At 49.1% G+C, this 15,692-nt stretch overlaps 1 protein-coding gene across 5 annotated transcripts in view; it reads right to left on the reverse strand.

Moving 5' to 3' along the window:
• Positions 1–15,692, reverse strand: part of PSD4 (pleckstrin and Sec7 domain containing 4) — a 45,521-nt gene that overhangs the window by 12,320 nt on the left and 17,509 nt on the right. For 3 of the 5 annotated variants that reach the window (XM_012438962.2, XM_012438963.3, XM_012438960.3), the window contains exons 2-5: positions 8,051–9,103; positions 6,547–6,663; positions 6,181–6,289; positions 5,367–5,745 (exon numbers count right to left, since the gene is read on the reverse strand). In XM_012438962.2, the coding sequence (XP_012294385.2) occupies positions 5,367–5,745; positions 6,181–6,289; positions 6,547–6,663; positions 8,051–8,989 (1,544 nt within the window). In that variant the 5' untranslated portion in view covers positions 8,990–9,103. Of the gene's footprint in view, positions 1–5,366; positions 5,746–6,180; positions 6,290–6,546; positions 6,664–8,050; positions 9,104–9,646; positions 10,806–15,692 lie in introns of those variants that run through there. The other 2 variants (XM_012438961.3, XM_012438964.2) reach the window with 2 other exon arrangements.

Below are 15,692 nucleotides of genomic sequence, written 5' to 3' on the forward strand. Positions count from 1 at the left end.
AAAAAAAATTAGCCAGGCGTGGTGGCACATGCCTGTAGTCCCAGCTACTTGGGAGGCTAAAACAGAAGAATCGCCAGAACCCGGGAGGCAAAAATTATAGTGAGCTGAGATCGCACCACTGCACTCCAGCCCAGGTGACAGAGCAAGATGTCGTCTCAAAGAAAAAAAAAAAAAGAAAGGAAAATCCCTGATAAACAGACACATAACATTAGGCTTCGCTTAAGCACCCTCTCCACCTAACACAATTGGGTCAGGGTTAACTGGAGGGTGAACCCTATTCCCAGCTCAAGGTCCTTGGGTGATGGTGACAGAATGTCAATCAGTGCCAGAAACCAAAGAACCATCTTCCTTATGCATCTGGAAACTAGGCTGCCCTGTGGAGAAGTTCAGAGGCTTGGTAGCCAGAGTAGTTTCAGCCTCTGAAAACAGAGGGTTCTTCATGCCAAAAATTAAAGTTCACCCAACCCAAAATAGAAGTAAGTAAATCTAACTAAAATGAGAACATATTTTCATAGTAAATAATGAAAAGGTTTAATTGGGGCTTTATCTCGGTAAATTACACTAGACATTATACAAATAAGTTTATTTTAATCTTATATTAAACACAATGCCTAAAATCTAATTTTCCCTGCACAGTTTTCTGGCCGGATAAGACATCTTCCATTCCTGCTTTGATTTTCACAGTAAGATCTTAAAGGCCATTAAAAACAATAGCAGGCTGGGTGCAATGGTTCATGCCTATAATCCCAGCACTTTGGAAGGCTGAGGTGGGAGGACTGCTTGAGCTCAGGAGTTGAAGACCAGCCTTGTGGCCTGGCTGGACAACATAGTGAGACCCCATCTCTAGAAAAAATAAAAATAAGTAAAAATTAGCTGGGTATAGTGGTGCATGCCTGTGGTCCCAGCTACTTGGGAGGCTGAAGTGGGAAAATGATTTGAGCTGGGAGGTTGAGGCTTCAGTGATTCATGATTGTACCTCACACTCCAGCCTGGGCAATAGTGTGAGACCCTGTCTCAAATAATAATAATAATAATAACAACAGCTATTTTGAAATATAATGCACATACCATCCAATTCACTCACCTAAAGTATACAACTTACAGCCAACTGATCTTCAACAAAGCAAACAAAAACATAAAGTGGGGAAAGGACATATTTTTCAACAAATGGTGCTGGGATAATTGGCTAGCCACAGGAAGGAGCATGAAACTGGATCCTCATCTCTCACCTTAAACCAAAATCAACTCAAGATATATTAAGAACTTAAATCTAAGACTTGAAACTAGAAGATAATATTGGGAAAACCCTTTTAGGCATTGGCTTAGGTAAGGATTTCATGACCAAGAACCCAAAAGCAAATGCAATAAAAATGAAGATAAATTGCAAGGACATAATTAAACTGAAGAGCTTTTACATGGCAAAAGGAACAGTCAGCAGAGCAAACAGAAAACCCACAAAGTGAGAGAAAATCTTCACAATCTATACATCTGACAAAGAACTAATATCCAGAATCTACAATGAACCCAAACTAATTAACAAGAAAAAAACAAACAATCCCATCAAAAAGTGGGCTAAGGACATGAATAGACCATTCTTAAAAGAAGATATACAAATGGTCAATGAATATATGAAGAAATGCTCCACACCACTAATGATCAGGAAACTGCAAATCAAAACCACAGTGCTGGCCGGACGCGGTGGCTCATGCCTATAATACCAGCACTTTGGGAGGCCGAGGAGGGTGGATCACGAGGTCAAGAGATCGAGACCATCCTGGTCAACAAGGTGAAACCCCGTATCTACTAAAAATACAAAAATTAGCTGGGCATGGTGGCACTCGCCTGTAGTCCCAGTTACTCGGGAGGCTGAGGCAGGAGAATTGCTTGAACCCAGGAGGCGGAGGTTGCGGTGAGCCGAGATCGCACCATTGCACTCCAGTCTGGGTAACAAGAGCGAAACTCCGTCTCAAAAAAAAAAAAAAAAACCACAGTGCAATACCACCTTACTCCTGTTGGAATGTTTATAATTAAAAAATCAAAAAATAGATGTTGGCATGGATGAGGTCAACAGGGAACACTTCTACACTGCTGGTGGGAATGTAAACTAGTAAAGCCACTATGGAAAACAGTGTAGAGATTTCTTAAAGAGCTAAAAGTAGAACTACTATTTGATCCAGCGATCCCATTACTGGGTATCTACCCAGAGGAAAACAAGTCATTATAAGAAAAAGATACTTGTGCACATGTTTATAGTAGCACAATTCACAACTGCAAAAATGTGGAACCACCCCATATGCCCATTGATCAACCAGTGGATAAAGAAACTGTGGTATATATATACAATTGAATACTACTCAGCCATAAAAAGGAATGAATTAATGGCATTCACAGCAACCTGGATGAGATTGGAGACTACAATTCTAAGTGAAGTCACTCAGGAATGGAAACCCAGACATTATATATTCTCATTCATAAAGGGGAGCTAAGTTATAAGGATGCAAAGACATAAGAATGACACAATGGACTTTGGGGACTCAGGGGAAAGGATGGGAAGGGGGTAAGGGATAAAAAGACTACAAATAGGGTGCAATGTATACTGCTCAGGTGATGGGTGCACCAAAACCTCACAAACTATCATTGAAGAACTTATTCATGTAACCAAACACTACCTGTTCCCCAATAAGCTATGGAAATAAAAATTATAAAAAAGAAAGAAAAGAAAATTCAAGTTAATAAAATAAAATAATAAAGTGGGGTCTGGCGCAGCGGCTCACGCCTGTAATCCCAGCACTTTGAGAGGCCGAGGCAGGTGGATCACCTGAGGTCAGGAGTTCGAGACCAGCCTGACCAACACGGTGAAAGAAAAACTCTCCAAGCATGGTGGCATGTGCTTGTAATCCCAGCTACTCCAGAGGCTGAGGCAGGAGAATCGTTTGAAGCTGGGAGGGGGAGGTTGCAGTGAGCCAAGATCGTGCCATTGCACTCCAGCCTGGGTGACAAGAACCAAACTCCATTTCAAAAAAAAACAAAACAAAAAATAAAATGTACAATTTATGATAATTTATATTTGCTTACTTTTTTTTTCAAAGTACTCCCTCATCTAAGTATTATTTCAGTAACAATGCTAATTGACTAGGTCATTTTTAAAAGCATATTTTAGGGCTTTGTCAGTTGATTATTCAAGTAATTCTCTTTAGATGTGCAATTAGTTCATTATTTTTATTTCCTTCTCTTCCATTGTTCACTGGACAAACTCTTTTGGTTCCTGATTTGTCAGTGGCTTTCCATGTGATTTGTGAAGTTTTTCAGCATCACTTCAACAGAGCTTATGAAATCACATGTTTTTTGACAAGATTTGTAATTAAACTTTTCTGTTAGTTTCTGTTGTGTTTCTCCTGCACTGTGGAGTGTGTATGAGCCTCAAAAGGCAGTGAGAAATCACCAGCAATGCCCTTGACCCATCTGTTAGGTGGAGAGGGTGCTTAAGTGAAGCCAAATGTTATACATCTGTTTATTACGGAACATTTTCATATTATGATTGACTCCTGCTTACCAGGTAAACTTCCTAACTGTGGTGACTTGGATAATGAATGTTTAAATCACTAGAATATCCCACACCTGACTGTAACATAGTCGGGGAAACAGAAGAGTCAGGTAACGATTGGACTGAGGGACATCTGAGAGTCTTAGTGCTGAACTCAGAGGTTCTGAGTCCACTGGGGGCTCCTGGGCCTGTTCACGCTGGATCACAGGTCACCACCCAGTCTTCTTGTCATCCAGGCTGCTAGGTGGGGGAAGGGAGAGGCTGAGGACCACCTCCAGGACTCCCCCAGCTGCTGCCATTACTAGGGCCCACCTAGCTTCCTGTTCTCAGCCCATTCTTACAGCTTTCTTGGCTCCAGATCTAGGAGTGGAGGCTAGAGCCAGAGCTGGGAGGTGGGAAAGGGACAAGGAGGTATAGCAGGACCGCAGGACAGGAAAGGGCGACAATCCCACTTGCCTTGCATTGGTAAAAACAACCCTGGGGGCCACAGAGGGATGCGCCTGCTGCCTGAGGTGAGATAAGCTTGGAACGTGCCTGTGGTTTACCTGAGGAAGCGCAGGGCCCCAGGTCTGGAAACGTTGCATGAATAGCTTCTTCTCGGGCTTCTCCTGGTCCCAGGCCAGGCTGAGTCAGTCTGGCTGCGACTCTGTCTCTTCCCTAGGTGAGGGCCTGGGTCTAGGTCCTCCAGGCCCCACCGTTCAAGGCCCTGAGCTCCGAGCACCCTTGCCACAACTGACCTGCATGGACTGCACCCTTAAGTCCATGACGTGAATCACTGCTGGTTCCTGCTAGTCCCATTAATATGACTCACATTCAGCCAACCAGAGAACAAAACCTCTCTTTCAGTATAGAGATCCCAGGGGCTGATAGTCTTAAGGCTGCATTCTGGGACACGTAGACATCTAGGTTGGTTTCTCAGTTTGCCTATTCCTACTTCTGGTCACAGTTCTGGGGTTACACAATCCTATGTCGGGCCCCAAGATCCATTCCCTTGGTCTCCATCAAACCTCCACTTGATGAGATCCGGGCCACTGCCCCAGGCCTAGGTTCTTTGGTGAATGCCTCCCAGATACATCCTCAAATTCAAAGCAGTCTGTAATCCCCACATCCCAAGCTCTGACCTTGCACTTCCCTAGCCTGCCAAGCGTGGCTCCCGTTTTTATGGGCAGGCACATGCCCCTGCTCAGTTTCCCTGGACATCTCCTCCCCTTCCTCCTCTCCTGGTCTCCAGCTATGGATGCTTCTTTTAAAAGCCCTGCCCCAGCACACTCAGATCTCGCCTCCACGTGCATGACTATCTGCTCTTTCGTTTCTGATGCTTCTGAATCTTATAGTCTTTCTCAAAACTCTTTCCTGGTGCCCACTCATATAATCATTGCTGAATAAATATGGGTATGTTTAATTCCAAGGTGCATTTCTCACACTCCATCCAGACTAGGATATTCTTTTTTTTTTTTTTTTTTTTTGAGACAGAGTCTTACTTTGTCGCCAGGCGCCAGGCTGGAGTACAGTGATGCGATCTCAGCTCACTGCAACCTCCACCTCCCGGGTTCAAGCAATTCTCCTGCCTCAGCCTCCCAGGTAGCTGGGACTACAGGCATGTGCCACTACAACCAGCTAATTTTTTTTTTTTGTATTTTTAGTAGAGACGGGGGTTTCACCATGTTGGCCAGGATGGTCTTGATCTCTTGACCTCGTGATCCACCCGCCTCGGCCTCTCAAAGTGCTGGGATTACAGGCTTGAGCCACCGTGCCCGGCCCCAGGATATTCTTAAATGCATCCATAATTAGGAGCACAAGAGCCTGTCAGTCCAAGACTTACTGTTCTGCAGAAGTCAGGTGAATGTCAGGCTGGACGTTTTCAGTCTCTGCAAGCTGGACTGTTTCTTCACTCTTTACTTCCTCGCCTGGGTTTGGGGCCTCCCTTGCCTCCTCTTTCTTCAAAGAACTTGGCTCTTCCCCATCCGTCTCCAAGAGTGAAGAGTGTGAAGCGTCTAGTGTCCACTTGGGCAAAATCCCTGGGCTGTGGTGCTGAAGCTGCGGACTGCCCTCCTGGGATGATGCAGGGCTGGGCCTGGGGCCAGGGCCTCTGCTCTCAGATTCTGGGCTGCTAGGCTCTGGAGAAGAAGCTGGGCTCCTTGAAGGGCTGGGGGCCAAGGCGCAGGGACCAGATTCCTGGAAGTGCCCAGCCTCCCCGTCACCTGAGGAAGAGCAGGAAGTGAGGCGGGCACAGGGCAGGAGGCAGGAGAACAGCTTGGGCACCACCTCCAGAGGCTCCCTCCCTGGGGCTCCTCCCCTGGAGCCTGGCAGCATGCCCTGTCCCTCCCTCAGGCAGTGACCTCTCCCAGTTGCAGAGGCAACAGACAGCCGGCTCCTGCAACTCCAGCCTCCAGGCAACTAAGGGCTCAGGACCTTTGCTAAACCACAAAGACACAGGGGTAAAAAATAGGTCTTTTGTAGATTTCCTTCATTTACTCTATAAAGAGGCAGGATTTAACCCCAAGTCTGTTTGGCTTAAACATAATACAATGGGACCCATTAATGACAACCATGGATCCAAGAATGATCTTTGTCCCCACTCCAAATTCTAAATCCTCCCAGGACCCAATTTCCCAAACCCCCTTATTAGGGCTTACCTCTGTCCTGGGAGTTAAGAGGCACCTGGGGCCAAAAAGGACCTGCTCTCTGCCAGCCCTCAGGGCTGGGCAGGGCCTGTTGAGAGAGGCAAAGGTGTTCCCATGAGCCCTGGAGATACAGAGAAGCAAATGAGGGGAGAGGCCAGGCAGGGAGAGGGGGAAAAGAGGAGAGGGGAAGGATGCCAAGAGTAGACAGAAGCCCCTCCTTCTTCCTCCCACCCAGGCTGGAGCCTCAGTTCAGGAGAGTCCTGGATGTGAGAAGCCCCACATCCTAGGATTGTTGGTGCTAGGCCCTAGAAATAAATGGGTTCATGTTCCTCCTCCAAAGATGAAGAAAGTGAGGCCCAGAAAGGGGAAGTGACTTGCCCAAGGTTGCACAGGACATGCAGCAGGGCCAAGATCAGATCCGATGCATCCTGATTCCCAGGTCAATGCTTCGTCCACACACGGTGCTGCAGATGGAGCAGGGCCAAGCTGATCTCCCTGAGAAGTCGAGAGAGAGAGAGGAGAGGAGAGATGACCAGAGGAAAATTGCTCCCAGGGCCTTTCTCAAATCCCATGAGGCCTTCTCCCTTCAGTCTGCCCAGATGGCCCTGCCTCAGGTGGTGCCAGCCCAAGGAGGGGCTGTGTTTTAGGGAGGGTGAGAGCCCTAGATACTGGGTTGGGTGGGCTCTGCTTTCCCAGACAGGAGCCAGTGTGCAATTTATAGCACGCCTAGGCTTTCCTCTGAGAAATTAGTGCTTAGAGCAAGGAAGTCCATATCCAGGCGTGGTGGCTCATGCCTGTAATCCCAGCACTCTGGCAGGCCAAGGTGGGTGGTTCACCTGAGGTCAGGAATTTGAGACCAGCCTAGCCAATATGGTGAAATCCCACCTCTACTAAAAATACAAAAATTACCTGGGTGTGGTGGCACGCCTATAATCCTAGCTACTTGGGAACCTGAGGCAGGAGAATAGCTTGAACCCAGGAGGCAGAGGGTGAGCTGAGATTGCACCACTGCGCTCCAGCCTGGGCAACTTAGCAAGACTTCATCTCAAAAATAAAAAAAAAAGGACGTCCTGAGAACATGCACCTCCACAGGCACAGCCCTAACTGTGGTGGAGGGGACTCCCATCAGTGCCCAGGAGCTCCTCTGTTCTTGGGGCTCGGGTGACAGAGCTGCTCTGGGTAACAGCTCTTCATTGTTCTTAGGGAATTGAGAGATTAGAAAATTACAGCCACGCTCTGCCATCTTGAGTCTCCTTATCTCTTAAGGCGAGGCCTCCCTGGGAAAACTGTGCTCCCTATTGTCTTACAGAGCTTGTCCCCATCCTTAGTTGATATTAAGACTCTCTGCCATTGTCATATCGGCCTGATCTATTGACATTGGATGGGGGAAGAATGAAAGATGATGAGCTAAAAGTAACAACATGCTGAAATCTGTCAAGAAGAGAGAGGACAGGACTTTTGAAATAGGCACCACTCTGTTAGGGGCAGAGGTCACCCTTGCAGGCCGAGCTCTGCCCTGTTACAGTTGGGAGTGTCTTGGAGGTGGGAGGGGAAGAATCTGAGATGACCTGGAACATGCTGCAATTGGAGGAGCTGTTTGTTCTCCAAACGTATCTAGACATAGCCCCTTGGAGCTGGTGAGATGGAGACATTTGTGGACTTAATTACCAGCTGACATCATGGCATTGATAAAATGTCCTATCTCATTCTGAAGCCCATACTGGTTATGATTTTCTGCTCTATTACCTTGCTACATACTGATGCAGGTTATTCCAAAAGCTCTTAGCATCAGAAAAGATGTCCTGGGCCTGGTGACCCCGAGGCAGACCCTCCCTTCTGTGTTCCCAGCACAGCCCTAGTTTGTTCCCAAGACTGGGCTTACCTCACTCTCCCCCTGAGCAGGAGGTGCTGCAGGAGCCCCCTCAGCAGCAGCCACTGAGGCCCAGCAGATGGAGTGTGGTTTATAGATGGGCACAGGGAACGGAGGGGTACAATGCCCACTGGTAACAGCGCTGTCCTCCAAATCCGGCTCACTTCCCATCTCCCACAGCACCGTGTCTCCTGGGACAGGAGGCTCCAGGGTGGCTGGACTCTCAGGTCCTGTCCTTACACCTGCATGGCAGTCTGAAGCCCCCCAGGAAAAGCGCTCTCCAGAAGTGCTGTTCTCTGAGCAAGGACTCTCCAGGAAGAGGGGGTTGCTGAAGAACATGCTGTCCTCCTCAGCTCCCCACTGTGGGGAAGAGTCTGGGATTCCCTCTCTCAGCCATGCCTGGCCTTCCCCTTCAGGCTCACTGCTGTCTTCCCCGGAGTCCTCCTCTTCAGGTGGGCTGGAGTGCAAGCCCATGTCCCCGGGGAGGTCCACAGCGGATGAGGGTAGACAGCATCTCAGCCCTGCCTTGAGCCCTTCAGTCTTTTCCAGCTCCTCCTCCAGGTCTAGGACACACATCTGGGCCTGTAGGATGCCTGCCCAGAACACCACCTGCGTGGACGTGCTCCGGTTCTGCTGTGGGCTCCCCAGTAGATGGCTGTTCCCAGGTAAGCCTGGTGAGCCTGGTGATGCTGTGTTCTGCCTGTGCTCCCCCTGGGCAGAGCAGCTCCCCAGGTGCGTGAGCTCCACATCGGAGCCCCAGGGAGGAGCATCTTGTCTGGTAGATTCAGGAGGCTCAGTGGCCCAGGTTTGCTCCCCGCAAGGCTCTGGCAGGTCCTGATGGCCACACGTTTCCCTTGGGCACTCTCCTGGGTGGGGCTGGAGGTTGTCTCCCAGGTAAAGGTCGAGAATTTCCATGGGCTGGGGGTGGTCAGAGAGTCCGTAGTCACCCATTATCCACAGAGCAAACGCTACGCAGGAGTCCCCAGGAGTATCTGCTTTCACAGTCTCACTGTGTGGACTAGGGGGAGCACTGGCCGCTGGGGTAACTGGGAATCCATGTCTACCCTGGAAATGTCCAGAGCAAGAGCAGGTTAGGGAAGGGCGGTCAGCCTTTGGAGGCATGTACCTAGTGTGTTAGATGTGTTTGGAGTCTCTGCCCCATCTATGCCCACTGCTAAGGGACACTGCCCTCCACTCCCCTTCTGGGAGTAAGGGGTGTACCACATACTCCATCTGCCCCCACAATCTCTAAACTTGCACCAGGGCAGCATCTGCCCCAAAGACACCCATCTGTTGGCTGAAGGTAGCCCATGTGGCTTAGCTGAGAATAACCAACTGGCCAAATCAAATCCTTCTCTTGGTATTTGTATTGGAGAGCGTGGAGACCGAGGTGGTTGGCAGCAGGAACAGAAGGCAGAAATGCCTCTAGGTATCAAGGAAGCAGCTGCAAGCCACAAAGGACATGTAAACCAAAGCATGTGGGAGCCACACAGACACAGACTGAGGTGAGGAGCATGAAACAGACTCACGGGAGAAGCAGGCACCCATGACAGTGAGGCCACAGCCTGCCTTATTTCCACTTTCCAAGATTCCTATCCTTGGGCCTACCCTGTTCACGAAGCTGGCTCACAGGATGCTTGGTCCTTGTAAGCTGTTGACAGCTTGGAATTTGGCCCAGGTGGAAGCAGTAAGGGGCTCTCTGCTCAACTCAGCCTAAGCCCTCATAAGGGAGGATGCTTCAGATTCTGCAAATCTGCCCAGAGCTGCCCTGTGCACAGGCCGCACTAACACTCTGGGTGGGCCCTTATCAGATGAGCCCAGGAAGCTCACAGGGTGTTTTCTAGAAGCGTGCGTCTCTATCCCCTGCATGCAGCTCACAGCTTACAAGGCTCTCAGAGCAGCCCCGCTTCCTCAGTGTAGCTGGCTTGTTTAGATCCAGAGCACACTGTGAAGCTTGTAACTGGTTTGTCTCATGGTTCTGGCTCTCCACAAAGTGGAAGTGCAGGGTCAACTACATAGGCCCTTATGGCATGTTGTAAGCACTCCCCTGGCTTCAGCTGTGTTTTTGTTTGTTTGTTTGTTTGTTTGTTTTCCTGAGACAGAGTCTTGCTCTGTCACCCAGGCTGGAGTGCAGCAGCAAGATCTAGGCTTACTACAACCTCTGCCTCCTGGGTTCAAGCAGTTCTCCTGCCTCAGCTTCCTGAGTAGCTGGGATTACAGGCGTCCACCACCACGCCTGGCTAATTTTTTTTTTTTTTTTTTTTTTTTTTTTGTATTTTTAGTAGAGACAGGTTTCACCATGTTGACCAGGCTGGTCTTGAACTCCTGTTCTGAAGTGATCTGCCTGCCTCGGCCTCCCAAAGTGGTGGGATTACAGCCGTGAGCCACTGCACCTGGCAGCTGTCTTTTCTTATTTTCCCTTTGCCTTACTTTCTTTACTCACAGATTTCTTTTTATTTCTCTTTTTTTCATTTTTTTTTTTTTAAGATGGGGTTTCACCATGATGGCCAGGCTGGTCATGAACTCCTGACCTCAGGTGATCCACCCACCTCGGCCTCCCAAAGTGCTAGGATTACAGGCGTGAGCCACCGTGCCCGGCCACTCACAGATTTCTATCTTGAATTCTGTGTGTGTGCTTGTGAGCTGTATTAGAATATTTTGGGGAGCAAGACTATGAACACACATTCTCTCAACTTATAACCATGTGTGACTTCCAGATACCCAAGAACAACAGCCCCTTCCACATGCAGTAAACACCAAACCTGTCCCCCCGACCACTGCCCCAACCTCGCACCTGAAAGATTAGCAGGCCCCTGTGTGTTCCTGTTTCACAATGAGGAAGCCTTAGCCTGAGTCTGGCATAATGACTCACAGCTGGTGACGGTGGTCAGACTCTGACCCCAGACCACCCACATTCCAGTCTGTGGCTCTCTCTGCCATGTCCCAGCTCCAGCACAGAGGGAGTGAGCCCAGACGGCCTCGTCCAGGGCTCCAGACCTCACACTGAGGTCCTGCACAGGCAGGCTGTCGGACAGGAGCTTGACTGGCATGCAGGACCCCAACCAGCACACATAACAAACCCATGGGGATCGACTCCTCCCTGCCCAGCGCTAGAAGACATGGGCTGACTCAATAACCACATGGACCGCAGCTCAAACCCTTGTCCTGCCACACACAGTTGAATGGATAAGCCTGGAAAGTTCCTTAGCGTCTGGGAACCCCACTGCAGAAGGAAGCTGGGGCTAACGGAGGTGATTCGCCCGGCCTTCAGCCCAGGCTTGGCCCACTATTAGACACTCAGTAAGTGATAACCTTCAACGCTCTCTCACCAAGGTCAGGGGGTCCAGCTGTTATTCAAGGTCACCTAGAAAACATCGCTTTGCCCCATGCCTCCTTTCTGGAGGGCACCTGAGAGAAGGAAGGATGACCAGTATGCATTTCAGTTTCTTAACTCACCTTGAAAGTATCCTTTTTCTAAAAATCCCTCCAAAAGAGAATCTCTTTCTGAGTTTTTACCCCTCCCTCTGACCCAACCCCTGCATTCCTGTTTTAGATAACAAGAATCTAGACTTGCTGGACAATGGTCTCAGGATTCTGATGTTTCAGCCCACCCAGAATGGTCCCTGACTGGCCTTCAGGGCACTTCCACCTGTTAGTTATGGCAGCCTCCCCAACAAGCTGACTTCCCAAAAGGAGGGGCACTTTCTTGTGTTTAATCTTGTACTTGGTGCTCTGAATCAAATATACTGGATTTGGTCTTGTCAGAGGCGTTTGAACCAGAGTGACTCCATCTTGAATAGGGGCCTGGTAGAATAAGACTGAGACCTCCTGGGCTGCATTCCCAGGAGGCTGGGCATGCTACGTCACAGGATGACATAAGAGGTCAGCACAAGATACAGGTATCCATTTTTCTTTTTTTTTTTTGACACAGTCACTGTCTCCCAGACTAGAGTGCAATGGCATGATCTCAGTTCACTGCAACCTCTATCTCTCGGGTTCAAGCGATTCTCCTGCCTCAGCCTCCCGAGTAGCTGGGATTACAGGCGCATGCCACCACACATGGCTAACTTTTTTTTGTATTTTTAGTAGAGACGAGGTTTCACCACGTTGGCCAGGGTGGTCTCAAACTCCTGACCTCAGGTGATCTGCCCGCCTCAGCCTCCCAAAGTGCTAGGATTATAGATGTGAGCCACCGCACCCAGCAAGGTACAGGTATCCTTAATCCAGCAGCCCAAGCTCTGGAGTAGCCATTCTTTTATTCCTTTACTTTCCTGATAAACTTGCCCCCATTTTATGGATTCACCTTGAATTCTTTCTTGCACAAGATCCAAGAACCCTCTCTTGGGTCTGGATCAGGACCCCTTTCTGATAACAGTCTCGCCTTTCATTCTTCTCCTATGGATCCAGTCTTCACTCATCATTCTAGGTTCTGTCTCTCCACCCCACACCACTACCTCCAGGTGACAGCCGGAGGGTTTCTATGGTTTACTCCTTAAGTCCCTACCACTATCTGTTCCCCATGCAGCTGCCCGTTGTCCACTCTCAGTGCTCTCTGGGCAAGAGGCCTGAGACGGTTCTACTTCCAAGGCAAAAGGCATGAGGAGCCTCAGGATCTATTGTCTATACTAGGAAAAAACCCTGGACCCCAAATCTCCCTCCCCAGGCCTGCCTGGTGGAGAGCACCTGAGTGTGAGCAAAAACATGACTCATCCCACCACATCCCACGGCAGCCTCCTCAAGAAACCAGACCATGGGGTATAGGAAATGACTAGGAAGACATACTTATTTAGAGATAGAGGGGAAAGCTGGAGAGAAGCACCTGGTTTACACATACCAGAACATGAGACATCCCTAGCTCTATTCAACTGCCTCTCTTCCCAGACCCCAAAGCTCCCCTCCAGGTCTCTGCTAGGGCCTGGTTTTTGGGCCCAGATAGCTCTCCTGCCATGCACAACCCTGATCCCTTCTCCTGTTCTCATTCACCCAACCCCACACGTTGAACCTGAATGAGCGCCAGCCTCATGGCCCTGTGGGCATCAGAGCATTTTGCCAGGATAACGCCAACTCACCTTCTCTCACCATTAGTCAACTCACTTGGTAGGAGAAGTTCCAATGCCAATATGGGAATGGGAGTGGGAATGTGGGGCCGGGCCTGCTGGAAAGGGCATCCTGAATTTTTCATAAGATAAGAGGGAAGCCTGCTTGTCTCTCTTTGCATATATGCACTTGCAAATAGATACATATATGTACATAAAGAAGCTGATGCTAGATATAAATGAGGATTGGACTTGCCTTTCCAGAAGAAACCCAATGTTCCTTGCAGAGTTTTTTCAGAGGAAAAAATAAATAAATACCAGAGGCTGCAGCAGCTTTCCAGAGAGCAAAGAGAAGAGAGCTGATCTCTGGGGCGTGCAGCACCTGAGGAGCCTGGGAGGGATGGGGTGTAAGGAACTGGGCAGTGGAGGGGAGCCCAAGGCAATGGAGACAGGATGGGTGGAGACAGATCAGGTATTCAATGGGGACAAGGCATGTGGTTTTACTGGCTTTGACTTTTTTTTATTTTTTTTGAGACAGCATCTCACTCTGTCACCCAGACTGGAGTGTAGTGGCGCGATCTCAGCTCACTATAACCTCTCTCTCCTGGGTTCAAGTGATTCTCCTGTCTCAGCCTCCAGAGTAGCTGGGATTACAGGCACTCGCCACCATGCCCAGCTAAGTTTTGTATTTTTAGTAAAGACGGGGTTTCACCATATTGGTCAGGCTGGTCTCAAACTTGTGATCTCAGGTGATCCACCCGCCTTGGCCTCCCAAAGTGCTCGGATTGCAGGTGTGAGCCACTGTGCCCCATGGCTATGACTTTTTAAACCAGTTAAATTCAATTTGACTGCACTCCACCCCTCACTTTTACTTTCTGAGCGCAGGTATCCCAGTGTGTAGTTCCCAATGTGTTTACCCATGTGGTTCTACTTTGCCCAGAAGGTGAGCACCAAGACGCCAGGTTCTTTGTGTTTCCTGTTTGTCACTGTGTCTCAGTATGGAGACGTTGAATGGCTCAGTCACTTTATTGACTGATTTGTTAAACCACTCCCACCCGCAAAGCTCTGGGAAGCATACTTTAGTTCGAGTGGATTAGAAACTTAAAGATGCTGGGCGCGGTGGCTCACGCCTATAATCCCAGCTCTTTGGGAGGCCCAGGAGGGTGGATCATGAGGTCAGGAGATCGAGACCATCCTGGTTAACAAGATGAAACCCCGTCTCTACTAAAAATACAAAAATTAGTTGGGCATGGTGGCGCACGCCTGTAGTCCCAGCTACTCGGGAGGCTGAGGCAGGAGAATTGCTTGAACCCAGGAGGTGGAGGTTGCAGTGAGCTGAGACTGTGCCATTGCACTACAGCCTGGGTAACAAGAGCGAAACTCCGTCTCAAAAAACAAAAAACTTAAAGATTAGCATTGACTTGAGAGGTTCAGGCCTGCCTGTGACTTGAGCTGGGGTGTGAACCCAGCTTACAGCCCTCTTAAGCATCACTCTGTCTTCCTGCCCAGTGATCGATTTCCTTGGACATTCCTGAATTCACTCGTGAATTCAGAAGAGTCACTTGAACTCCAGTGCAAGGGCTGAGAGTTGGCGATGTGGAACGTTTATGAAAATAAGAGAGGGGATGGCTAGATGAACGGATAGATGGATGGAGAGATACACTGATGGGATGGATCCTCAGAACTCTCCCTCCACAACAACCAGGCCAGAGGACTGGGGAGACCGAGGCTTGGAGAAGGAGAATTAGCATCATTATAATATGAAGACTTCTTCCTGGGGGCCAGTCTGCCCGTGACCAATCACCTCTTCTTACCATCACCAGGAAGATAGGTCCCTAAAGATCAGCAGCCAAAAATGTCCCTAGGGGTCTTGGCTCCCAGGCAGCAGTCTGAACAGAAAGGAGGACCCATCCAATCATCTTGTTGGTGCTTTCCACTTGTGGAAGGGGCACTGTGTAATTGTATATTTAAAAGATGTCTTCCTTTCTTTAAAATCGTTCTTGCCTGAATATAAAGGTGGGATGACCTAAAAGGTGTGGTCACTTCCTAAGGCCATGAAGGCAGTCCTACTGGTACCCAGGTGAGGTCGGTCTGACTTAGGAAGGATGGAGGATGGAGCTAGCCTTTGATCCCCAAGGTAGAGTGGCATCCCTTAGGCAGAGGCAGGCCAGGAACTGGGGAGCAGGTCTTTTTTTTTTTTCTTTTTTAGGTGGAGTTTCGCTCTTGTTGCCCAGGCTGGAGTGCAACGGCACGATCTCGGCTCAATCTCCGCCTCCCAGGTTTAAGCAATTCTGCCTCGGCCTCCTGAGTAGCTGGGATTACAGGCATGTGCCACCACGCCCAGCTAATTTTGTATTTTTAGTAGAGACAGGGTTCCTCCATGTTGGTCAAGCTAGTCTTAGACTCCTGCTTTGGCCTCCCAAACTGCTAGGATTACAGGCGTGAGCCACCGCACCTGGCTAGAGCCCAGGTCTTACACATCTAAAATATTCTTGGTTTACTTGTGTTTTTCCATCCCTGGTGTTTAGTAAAATCTCTTTTGAAATCTGCTGTCTGTATCATCCCAACCAGCACAAAAGCAGGAGGAAAGGAATCCACTGCAAAAGAATTGCCATGTG

This window comes from Aotus nancymaae, unplaced genomic scaffold, assembly GCF_030222135.1.
Source record: "Aotus nancymaae isolate 86718 unplaced genomic scaffold, 86718_ANA_hifiasm-v0.15.2.pri h1tg000017l, whole genome shotgun sequence".
NCBI lineage: Eukaryota > Metazoa > Chordata > Mammalia > Primates > Aotidae > Aotus > Aotus nancymaae.